Source organism: Podarcis vaucheri (assembly GCF_965113315.1).
Source record: "Podarcis vaucheri genome assembly, chromosome: 6".
NCBI classification, from domain to species: domain Eukaryota; kingdom Metazoa; phylum Chordata; class Lepidosauria; order Squamata; family Lacertidae; genus Podarcis; species Podarcis vaucheri.
The window spans coordinates 96,138,609-96,150,868 of record NC_138764.1 but is presented as its reverse complement, the minus strand read 5'-3'; the positions used below and the strand labels follow the sequence as shown (position 1 = coordinate 96,150,868).

Genomic DNA, 12,260 nt, shown 5'->3' with positions numbered 1-12,260 from the left:
GTAACAGGTTTGCAGTATCAAGAAGGAAGAGGCACAAAACTATTGGTAAGGTTTTGGTGAGTCAGTGGTTGATAAACTTGCGATTACTAGAGCAGAACTGAAGGATGAAGATAGAAATATAGTGCAAGACAGGAAGAGAAAAATGCTTTTGAAAAATGCAAGCACACAGATGCAAGTTGCAGGGGGGCCATAGCTGATTTGTAGAACATCTACCTTGTAGAAGAAGAAGAAGAAGAGTTTGGATTTGATATCCCGCCTTTCACTCCCCTTCAGGAGTCTCAAAGCGGCTAACATTCTCCTTTCCCTTCCTCCCCCACAACAAACACTCTGTGAGGTGAGTGGGGCTGAGAGACTTCAAAGAAGTGTGACTGGCCCAAGGTCACCCAGCAGCTGCATGTGGAGGAGCGGAGACTCGAACCCGGTTCTCCAGATTACGAGACTACCACTCTTAACCACTACACCACACTGGCTCTCTTGTACACAGGAAGGTCCCAGGTTCAAATCCTGGCATTTCCAGGTAGTGTAGGAATGGCTCCTATCTGAAACCAGTACTGCTGCTGCCAGTCACTGTAGACCAGGCATGGCCAAACTTGGCCCTCCAGCTGTTTTGGGACTACAATTCCCATCATCCCTGACCACTGGTCCTGTTAGCTAGGGATGATGGGAGTTGTAGTCCCAAAACAGCTGGAGGACCAAGTTTGGCCATGCCTGCTGTAGGCAATCTTTAGTAACGTGGACCAGCTTTCTGACTCAGTGTAGAGCAGTTCCCTATGTTTCTAAATGTAAGTGGAAAAACCAGGCACTCCATAAGCCTTCTGCATATTTTCTGATGTGATGAAAACTCTCATGCCAGACATATATTCGCCTCTTTGTGTTGGCATGTCTTTAATATCTGAATATAGCAGCCATCAGGTTCTTGGCTCCAAAGTGATGTAATAAATGAATAAATGATAAACGAAATTTTAAAAAAACCTGCAAAGTACTTCAGATACCAGACTTCTCATGCAGGCAATCAAGAGAAGCCTGATACGCACATATGGGCTTCCTATGGGAGGCCATGCAATGTTTAAAAAGGAGCAACAAGTGTCATGATTGCTACATGAGACATTTTAGTAGGTAATACTGATCGCCACAGATCTTCCTCTAAGACAGAGGTGGTGAAGGGGATCCAGCTAGAAGGCAGGATCCTTATCTCCCCCACCTCCAATGGGCCAAGTTTGATAGGTAAGGAGCTACAATCACCTGACATCACAATGATCCTTTTTTTTTTTTTGGTCCATTCGGACAATCAGCTGATCACTGTGGCTTGAAAAGTACAAATCTGCCTTGGCCCAAGCACATCTTTAGCTAGCCCACACCTGGTGTCCTAGGGGAGGTGGCTGTGGTTTGGTGAAAACAGTCTGACATGTCAAATGGGGAGGCCTGGAAGATGTAATGAGGTTCATCACTCCTGCTGTAAGATGTCATTCTGGTTATTTATCTTCTTCCTAATCAGCTAGATGCCTTGTTCCACGGGTCTGGATGTTTAATCACCAGCTCTGGTCAGGAGATCTGACCTATGAGGAAGGGAATGCTCTAGCACAGACCCATAGTAACGTTAAGAACTGGTCCTTGAGCTAGTTTTGTCCTCCTCCCTTTCATTTTTCCTCATGTACCAGAGACTCTCTTAGAACTGATTTCTGAAAGCTGCTCTGAGAACCTTTTTTTGGGGGGTGGGGTGGGGTAGAGGGAAGGGTAGAAATAAACCAGGAGCTCACTCGTTTTCAGCCTTTCCGTCAAATAATTTCTAAAGCACAATTGTTGCTCTGCCCTCATGCCCCCAGTTAGGAGCTGACGGATTGGTTTCGGTGCTGTCAAAACTGTGTATTCTATGCTTAATTCTGATTGAGCTGTGCTTTGAGATTGTCAGCTCCAACCAGAAGGTAAGAGAAGAAGAGATTTGAGGGTTGAAAGCCTCAAGATACTAGAAGCTGCATGCTTACGTGATAGGATGCTCTTTCTTCTCTGTCCATCGGACGGGTCACGTACATTCTCCCAGACACAGGGTCAATGTTGAAGACTTCCATAGGTGGCTGGTCAGCTCCCACGCCAGTGATGCTGTATCTTATGTGGATCTCGCTGTCCTTATCCGAACGTATCTGAATAAAACATGAAAGGAAACCATGAGAGAGCTTGGAATGCAAGGCAGGTGGGAAAGAAAGTTCATGGTGCCATGCACACAAAGACACACAAAGCTTTCAAGAGTAGAGAAAAATAGCCTATTATTCTACACACATGTGGATTTAGGCAGGGGACAACTCAGCAACCTGTTCACAAAAGACCAAGGAGATGCTTGTTTTAGAAATCTTCCCAACATCTTCTGTGACACAATGCACGCTGTGTGCTTACGCATTTCAGCCATGTGCGGACCCTGTGTTATTTATCCAAGCCCCTGAGATCACAAACAATTTCTGTGAGATCCACAAGCCACTGGTTCATGGGTCCCATGGCTTGCATCAGTAATAGTGCCCAGTAGATTCCAGAAAGGCAAATGGGAATTTGGGAAACAAAAGATGCAGTCACTGCCAGACTGGTCTGTTTTAACAATCTGTGAAAATGCACATACACAATCTTTTTATCTGATCAAAATATTTGCATGTCGCCTGCCCTACAGCCATATTATCAGGGCAGCTTGCAACAAAGAAAGAAGCAAATTAAATCTGCATACAATAAATCAATAAAACCTGTGAAAGCAGCATATCACTAAACCATAATACAGATGTATATATAAAGAAGAGGCAGATTATGAGACTTGGGAAAATAAAAATGACATCAAGGTAGATGCTGGGTAAGCCTCTCTGGAACAGGTATTCCACTGCTGGAGTGTGACCACTGAAAAGGACCATTTTTTTAAAGGATCTGCTGCACATCACATGGAAGGTGCACCCGGAGAAGATGGAGCCATTCAGAAAATAACAGAGTTTCCCTTCTCTTCTCCATTGCACAAAATGGCTATCAGCCCTGATTTGTCAGAAACAGTATGCTTCTGAGTTCCATTTGGTAGAAATTGGAGAGGGGAGAGTGCTGTTTGGCTCATGTCTTGCTTGTGGTCTTCCCACGGGCAACCATCTGGTTGGCCACTGTGAGAATGCAGGATGCTGAACAGGACAGGCCAATTCTGAGCACAATTCCAAGTGTTGGTATGGACTTACAAAGCCTTAAACGGCCTCGGCCCTGTATACCCAAAGGAGCATCTCCACCTCCATTATGCAGCCTGGACATTGAAGTCCAGTTCTGAGGGCCTTTTGGTGGTTCTCTCACTGTGAGACCTGAAGCTACAGGGAACTAGGCAGAGGGCCTTCTCAGTAGTGCTGCTCACCCTGTGAAATGCCCTCCCATCATACATCAAACAGACAAAACAACTATTTGACATCTTGAAGGCAGCCCTGTTCAGGCAAGTTTTTAATGGTTGATGTTTTACCGTGTTCTTTATATTTTTTTTGGAAGCTGCCCAGAGTGGCTGGGGCAACTCAGTCAGGTGGGCAGCATATCATCATCATCATCATCATCATCATCATCCAGGAGGGCTCCTCTTATATTCTTAAAATAGATTTTTACCAGCAGAGAAGTTAATACTAGATGAAGCACTGACACAAACTGATAGATGGCTTTGACTCAGGGTAAGAACGAGGAGAAGCATCACTCACCATAAAAAGAGGACATACTGTATGAAGATACAGTGGTACCTCGGGTTACAGACGCTTCAGGTTACAGACTCTGCTAACCCAGAAATAGTACCTTGGGTTAAGATCTTTGCTTCAGGATGAGAACAGAAATCGCACAGCGGTAGCGCGGAAGGCCCCATTAGCTAAAGTGGTGCTTCAGGTTAAGAACAGTTTCAGGTTAAGAATGGACCTCCAGAACGAATTAAGTTCTTAACCCGAGGTACCACTGTGTGGGTTTGTTTAAAATGTGCCTATGCTAATATATCTGTATAGGTTCAGATTTAGAAATTACTTTTGTTCTTTAAATGCAATACGTTTCGCCATTGTCTGCTGTGTCCAGGCAGCATAAAGACCGTGTGTGCAGTGTGACAGTCCCTCAAACAGGGGACCCCCTTCAAACAGAGGTTTATCCTGTGTAAAGTAGGACATATTGCCACCCTGTTTTGATTGTGCTTGCAGTTCGCCGAAAGTCACTTTCAAGGCCACCTGTGCCACCCCATCATGCATATTTTCCCAAGGAAAATAAAAGCAAATAAACAACAAGCTCTGCAAAGATAGTTTCATTCACGTTTCCAGCCACCAGATACAAGACAGTAAGTAGGCCGGTTGAGACGTAACTGTGGCAACCTTGACCTGTTATCGCTCTGCAATCTGAAGTTAATTTTCTGCTCAGCAATGTAAAGGAGTTCTTGTAAGATCAGGACTATTTCTGAAAGGGGTAAGAGAGGTGCAAGGTACAAGGGAGAAACAAACCATCTTGACACTCCCCTCAGCTTCAGAAAACAGTCTGCTGAGTATTGTGGTGACAAGCAAATGCTCTCTTTGACATCCCCCTGCCCAGATTTATGAAAGAAAGAATGTGGAGGGGTGGGGAAATGCGGGTGGAGAGAGAGAGAGATAATAGAAGCCCACTTTACAGCAAAAGAAGATTGAAACTTCACATCTTGATGGCAGCCGCTTTTCGGGGTGAGTCGGGATGTGCTGATGAAGATGCACATCCATGTGCAACAGGCACAAAGAAGATGGCTATGTTAATAAATACTGTATTTTTTGCTCTATAAGACACACCAGACCACAAGACGCATCTAGTTTTTGGAGGAGGAAAACAAGAAAAAAAATATTCTGAATCCCAGAAGCAAGAACAGCAAGAGGGATCGCTGCACAGCGAAAGCAGCAATCCCTCTTGCTGTTCTGGCTTCTGGGATAGCTGCGCAGCCTGCATTTGCTCCATAAGACGCACACACATTTCCCCTTACTTTTTAGGAGGGAAAAAGTGAGTCTTGTAGAGCAAAAAATACGGTAAATAAATAAAAGAGCAAGCAAGCAGGCAGGGAAACAGATAAGTTCTGCTCTGGCTGAACGGAGGCAGCTATGCAGGTAGCGACGGCAGGAACATTTTGTCCTTCAGAGCAGAGGTAAATCAAGGAAGGGATGTAGGATTCCTGCTCTCCCTCACTGGTGTCTTTTAACTTCAAAAGCTATCAACCATTCTTTACAAGTCGGGTGTCCACTGATCAACATATTTTCTAAAAAATTGTGTTGTTCTCAGTGTCTCCTAAAGACTTTTCATTTATTTAGGCAAGCCTAACCGGATGCGTAACGTTAAGATGTCATTTTATTTTATTATCTGTATTTTAAACAACTGCTGATTTTACTCTCAATTTTTAGGTTAACTTGCTTTTTATAAATTATTTCTTAATGAGAGCTTTGTACACTATGTAAACAGCTTAGAGGTTATGGATGATTAAGCGTTATAGAAATCCTGCTAAATAAATAAAAATAAATCATACCATTTGCCTTTTAACTAATTAATCAATTGGTGAGAGTGGATGCTACCCAAACTTCAGTAGAAGAGCTTTTATTAGATACTGAAGGATTTTAAAGATAACTTTCAGCTTAATAAACATGAGCTTCCATTCATTGTTCAGAGAAAGAGCATCTCTCATATTTTGTTTGTCATTTCCCACTGTAGTCTCACACCAGGAATAAAACAGTTCCAGTAATTAAGAACTGTGCTCTCAAATCATCACCCCATTGATTAAGGGCCCCCGTGATTCATTAACTAAAACTTAGCTGATTGATCTACTGATTAAACCACTTGAATCTTGCAACCTTTGTTATTTATTAATTACACCTGTACCACACTCTTTCTCAGAAGACCCCTAAGGGCCAAGCCGTATTTAAGAATAACTGGCATAGGGTAGTAGTTCAGACCAAGGTGGCGGCAGGGTTTTCATCCTTTACCCCACTGCAGTCCCAATTGGAAAGCCTTCTCCCTGTGCCAGTTATTTGCAATGGGAGGAAAGCATCCATTAGACAGACAAAAGAAATAACTTCTTCACACAGTGCATAATTAAACTAGGGAACTTGCCTTCACAAGAGGTGGTAGTGGCCACCAACTTAAAGGTAAAGGGACCCCTGACCATTAGGTCCAGTCGTGGTCAACTCTGAGGTTGCGACGCTCATCTTGCTTTATTGGCTGAGGGAGCCGGCGTACAGCTTCTGGGTCATGTGGCCAGCATGACTAAGCCGCTTCTGGCGAACCAGAGCAGCGCATGGAAACGCCATTTACCTTCCCGCCGGAGCGGTACCTATTTATCTACTTGCACTTTGACGTGCTTCAAACTGCTAGGTTGGCAGGAGCAGGGACCGAGCAATGGGAGCTCATCCCATTGCGGGGATTCAAACCACCGACCTTCTGATCGGCTAGTCCTAGGCTCTGTGGTTTAACCCACAGCACCACCCTTATGGCCACCAACTTGGATGGCTATAAAAGAGGATTAGACCAATTCATAGAGGATAAGTCTATGGATGGCTACTAGCAACCCTTGCTATGTTCCTCCTCCAGTGTTGTGGTGGGGGGGACATCCTTCCTCAGTGGCAGTTGCTTGGGAACCACAGGTGTGATGTGTGCTGTTGTGCTCATTTTCTGCTTATGGGCTTCCCATACGCATCAGGTTGGTCGCTGTGAGAAGAGAACGTTGGTCAAGATGCATCTTTGGCCTGATTCAGCCAGCTCTTCTTATGTTCCAGCAAAGAGGCTTTCAAGTTTATTATTGTTTGTGTTGTATTAGCAAAGACGAAGCCAGAATGAGGCCAACCTAGTATTCTCTGCTGATTCCAAGATCTAGAATGAATCAACACTTGAGGGAATAGCCATGGGAAGCTTTCATGATGAGCTCTTGAATGTACTTCTACAACACCACTGATGGGTCACAAACCATTTGGAGGACAGAAGGATCTGGCTAGGCCAAGACTCTGATTGGTGCAAGGGGAGGACAGATGAAAGAGAGTCATAATGGAAGTTGAGGTCAATTTCTAAAAGCAGCCAAGGAATATAATGCAGGCAGTAGGAATAACAACACTGAGGAGTCAGAGAGATGCTTGCAGAAACAGCGATGTGATGTTGGGACTTAGACAAATCTGAATGACTCAGTAACAGGGTGTTTTCACTGTTTTGTTTGTGGTGGGCTAACCCACATGAAAGGCACTGAGATCCAGGAAGCATTGTGCTCACCCTCAATTGCCATCCTTGTCCTTGTTAACTGCTTTGCATGCAGAATGTCCCAGCTCCAATATGCAGCCACATCATCATGCTGCAATCTTGGACAATTCTGAGATATTTTTCATATGTACTATTGCCAAGCAGGACACACACACACACTCCTACACCTGGTGCATTTCATTCTCCTCCCCTAACGGCAGACCTTCTTATTTGTCTCTGTTGAATTTCATTTTAAGAATATAAGAAGAACCCTTCTGGATCAGGGCTGTGATCTATCTAGCTGAGCAACCTGTTCTCATAGTGTCCAACCAGATGCCAATGGGAAGCCCACAACCAGGAGCTGAGCACAACAGCAACACTCTCCCCTCTTGCAGTTTCCAGAAATTGATATTTTGTTTGCTTCCATCCTGCTTTTTCTATTGCATTTCGGATTTTTCCCCTATCTGCTGAGGTGTTTGCTGTCACCGCCAGTTTATGTGAACCACAAATATGGTAAGATTTCCCTCTGCCCTTTCCTCTAGAAGTCATTGATGAAAACTGTTGCATCCTCTTCTACCTGTAGGAAGGCAGAAGTTCATAGTAGGGAAAACTGTACCCTGTTATAAATTCTGCTTCTGGCATTTGTGGAAGGCAAAGGTTTTGGCTAATAGCAAGATTAAAATCAACTGCTGAACTTCAGAGTCCAGGGCTGGTTATTTTTTTAAAAAAACAACAACAAGAAGGTCCATTACTGCTGTACTAACAGATTTAATTTCAGAGCTGTAAGATTATAGTCCTTTAGTTATCACTTAAAACTTAAAAGTTTGAAGCAAGGGAAGTGTAGCTCAAGGAGCCTCCAAGTATTTAAGGCTCTGAGACGTGATTATGTACGGTCAATGGGATAACACGCTTGAAATATATATATATTATGAACCTAGTCACCAAAATTAAAATTACTTCAAGATGAGGCTATACAAAAATGGTGAGACAATCCGATTAATTTATTCCAAATGGGGAGAGTGGCAAAGTGCAGTCCCCAGCCCTCCCTCTCTGCTCCTGCCAAAGGATGTTTAAGTGTAACAAAAGGAGTCAAAACAGCACAGGAGTTTGTAAAATCCAGAAATGGCAGCAGAAAATAATTTCGGATATTTATTTTTGTACTTTAGGGCATCAGCTGGCGTTGTGGCTTGACACTGCTTCGGTATTAAACTCTGCATTACCACATGTCATCTTAGAAGAGCTGATAATGTGACTACTCCTTGGACAACTCAACGAGGCTTTTCACAAACCTCTGTCAAACCAAATCTCTCTCTCTTGATCAATAACGGTGCACAGAGAAGGGGGCTATTTGCAGCGTCTAAAAGGGCTGGATTAGCAGAATACTGTAAATACAGATGGCAGGGACTAATTCCAGCTCTTAAGCAGTGATCATGCAAATCACTTAGGCATGCGAACAGCTCCCTTGAGTTCAAAGGGATTACTCACATGAGCAGAGTAGCTTGCGCACCCTGCATATTAGCTGAAATCAAGACTTATTTTGTGCAATCAGGGCAGCCTAGCTTGGCACCCTGCATGCAAACCCAGCGGCTTTGGCCATGATAAGTGCACGGCAGCTGATGTTGTCCTTAGCTTCCCTGCTAATAAGAATTCCAGTTCCTGAAACAGCAGTGGTAGCTGGTGCCATTATTGGGACTGGTAGGGCTGAAGGAAGGGAGACCAGCAATTTTGGAGGCAAAGGCAATGCATACAGCCTCCAACGTCCCGGTGAGGAAAATTAGGACACCACGTCAGCAGAGGCCCTGTTCCCTCTCACTCAGACCCCCCTATCTCTGCTCTCTGTTCCCCCTTCCTTCACTGTCTCCCTTGGGGATCACGCACCATCACGATGATGGGTCCTTACACACTCTTTCTCCAGCTGTACAATGCAAAATCACCTCGCACACTTCTCCATTCCACTGTTGATTAACAGCCAACGATCTGAATTATACCAGCTCATCTTATTTGTGATGTGATATTGCACACAGACACCCTGCCCCCCCCCAAATAGGTTGGCACTTCGGGAAATAAAAAGAAGCATTTTTGCACCTTAAGGAAATCAACAAGAATGGAAGTGACTTGAAGAAAGCTTCTTTGCCTCTTTCAAGTATCCGTGAGTTTTTGAGTAAGTGACATGAAACACTGGTACTGTAAATGGAAGGCAAATAAGCTTTAAATTGCAGGAGATGAAAGGCAATATATGGAATGGAAGCCCAGGGCCAGACCAGTTAGGGCACAAGAAGTTTTCAGGATTTGTTTCATTGGTCAGCACTTAAAGGAAGCACTAAAGGAAATAAAAATGTCATTTTATATATTAATCCACAACTGCCACTCTCCCCTCTTCACTCCCGCCTGAGTCTGTAGATTTAGTACTTAGTTGCTAAAAATACGCTGGCAGAATTTTATTATCGGGATTTGTTGTTTTATCTGAGACATAAAGGCGTTCACCCACATTTGTACAAAATCTCTTATTTCACTGTCAGGTACAGCCTCATGAGAGTTTTAATTAAGGGTGCCACTGAATGTCAGCATGGGGGAAGAGTGGAAACACCCCCCCCCCCATTTCAGAAAAGGCAATCCAGCTATGTGCTGAAGAAAATTCCTTACTGAAACTTGCCTTTGCTCATTATGACCTTGCTGGGGGAGTCATCTGCAGCACCTTGCTCATCAAATATGCAGATAACACCAAATTGGGATGGGTAGGTCTTGCCGCAGAAGACAGAATCAGGTTACAAGATGACCTTAAAAGACTGGAGAACTGGACCCAAACTAACAAAATGAATTTCAGTAGGGACAAATGTCAGGTTCTATACTTAGGCAGAAATAAACAGCTCCACAAATATAGGATGGGGGACAACCTGCTTTGCCAGTAATACATGTGAAAAGGATCTAGGGGTCTTAGTAGACCATGAGCTTAACATGAGTCAACAGTGTGATGCAGCAGCAAAAAAAGCTAATGCTATTCTAGGCTGCATCAACAGACGTCTAGTGTCCAGCTCCAAGGAAGTCATAGTACCGCTCTATTCTGCCTTGGTCAGACCACACCTGGAGTCCTGTGTCCAGTTCTGGGCATTACAGTTTAAAAAAGGATATTGACAAGTTGGAAGGTGTGCAGAGGAGGGTGACCAAGATGATCAAGGGTCTGGAAACCAAGACTTATGAGCAATGGTTGTGGGAGTTGGGAATGTTTAGCTGGAAAAGAGGAGACTGAGAGGAGATAGCTTTTCTTTCAGTATCTTTAGGGCTGTTATATGGAAGATGGAGCAAGCTGGGTTTCTCCTGCTCTGAAGCCACAAACCAATGGCTTCAAGTTACAAGAAAGGGAATTCCAAATAAATATCGGGAGCACTTTTCCGACAGTAAGAGCTGTTTGACAGTGGAATAGACTCCCTACGAAGGTAGTGGAGTCTCCTTCTTTGCAGGTTTAAGCAGAGGTTGGATGGCCATCTGCCAAAGATGCTTTAGTTGAGATTTCTGCATTGCAGGGAGTTGGATTAGAGGACTCTTTGGGTCCATTCCAACTCTACAGTTCTATTATTCTGTGTTCCAGGATTTCCACCGCTGGTTGTCAGTGCTAATCCAGGGGAATCCCTCTGAGCCATCCTAATGTAACTGCAGAGGGGAATCTGTTTATTTTGTCAAGGCGATTAATCTTTGATTCTTTGGGTGTGTAATATTAGTGGCAGAGTGGCACTATTTATTTCGTTCTTCAATTTATTTACTGCATTTATTCATTGCTTTCCCTGAAAAAGTCTCTAACACCTCCAGATATATAAAATAAATAATTGTGCCTGTCCCTCCTTTATAGAATCATAATACAATAGAACAAGAATATCTGAAGGGTTTCACCCAACAAAACTCAAAAAGGGCATATCTAACATACACTTTCAGGTGAAAGGGTGACAGTCTTTAGGTATTAAATCTCTGCCAACAACTAAAAAAAAATCTAAATCGAAGATAAGCTGTCTCTTGAAGTCAAAAGCTTTCTTCTTTTCCCTGCTTTCACGGCAGCAGCAACAAGAATCAGATGGAAATCCTACCATAGGTATCAGCTTACCCAGTCACTGTCTGGGATACTAATCAGGGATAATGTTGAAAGTTTCTGACTATTTCCATAGGAAAACTTATTCCAATAAGCTATCATTTTGCTATATTTACTAAAGATGCCAATTTTAGTAGATTTGCTTTGGTTCTTAACAATGAGGATGGCAAGCCATATTGTGCCTAGAATATTGTCCCCAAATCCTTTTTTTAAATGGATTTAGCACTTTTTGGGGGGGGGGTCCATATGACTTCAAAGCTGTGTTCCATAGAGCAATTGCCCAAGGTCACCCAGCAACTGCATGTGGAGGAGTGGGGAATCGAACCTGGTTCACCAGATTACGAGTCTACCGCTCCTAACCACTACACCACACTGGCTCTCCAATTGCCAAGGGTCTTGGTGGAGCACTTAATGATTTTTCTGCCTGTTGTAGCATTTATGACGTCCTGTGCTAGATGCTGTATGATTTTAAATTCTATTTTTATTGCCTCTTTTATTCTTTATGTGTTGTATTGCCATTTGAATTCCATGGAATTCAGATGGTAATACAATAAAATACAATGTAAGACATGAAAGAACAATACAAGTGCAAATCAATACAGATATTTAATGTGATGGATGTGCTGTCTCCTGCCTTCAACTACAGACATGTCACAGACCACCTGAATGAGGCCTAAGGACCACGAGACCACAATTTGGGAATCCTTGTTTTAAGCATATGGTGAGGCCTAAAGCTTTCCCTGCCAGAAACCCTTCCTGGGATTAGTAGTCAGGAGGTGGGAAAAAACTGTTTGTGAACCAGAATCAAAAGACATTTTAGAACTCTTTCAAAATTAGCTTGGTAACCTGCTTTATCTTTATAAACTCCTTTGAAGTAGTTTTTTTAACAACAACAACAATCATGCAATGTATAAAATTTTATGGAATAAAGTTCCAGGGGTCAGCAAACTTTTTCAGCAGGGGGCCGGTCCACTGTCCTTCAGAGCTTGGGGGC

General features: G+C 43.4%; 1 protein-coding gene across 8 annotated transcripts in view; it reads right to left on the bottom strand.

The window, feature by feature from the left end:
• Window positions 1-12,260, bottom strand: part of CDH4 (cadherin 4) — an 819,766-nt gene that overhangs the window by 193,382 nt on the left and 614,124 nt on the right. For all 8 annotated transcript variants that reach the window (XM_082225899.1, XM_082225900.1, XM_082225902.1 and 5 more), the window contains one exon: window positions 1,983-2,138. In XM_082225899.1, coding sequence (XP_082082025.1) covers window positions 1,983-2,138 — 156 coding nt within the window. The remainder of the gene's footprint in view (window positions 1-1,982; window positions 2,139-12,260) is intronic.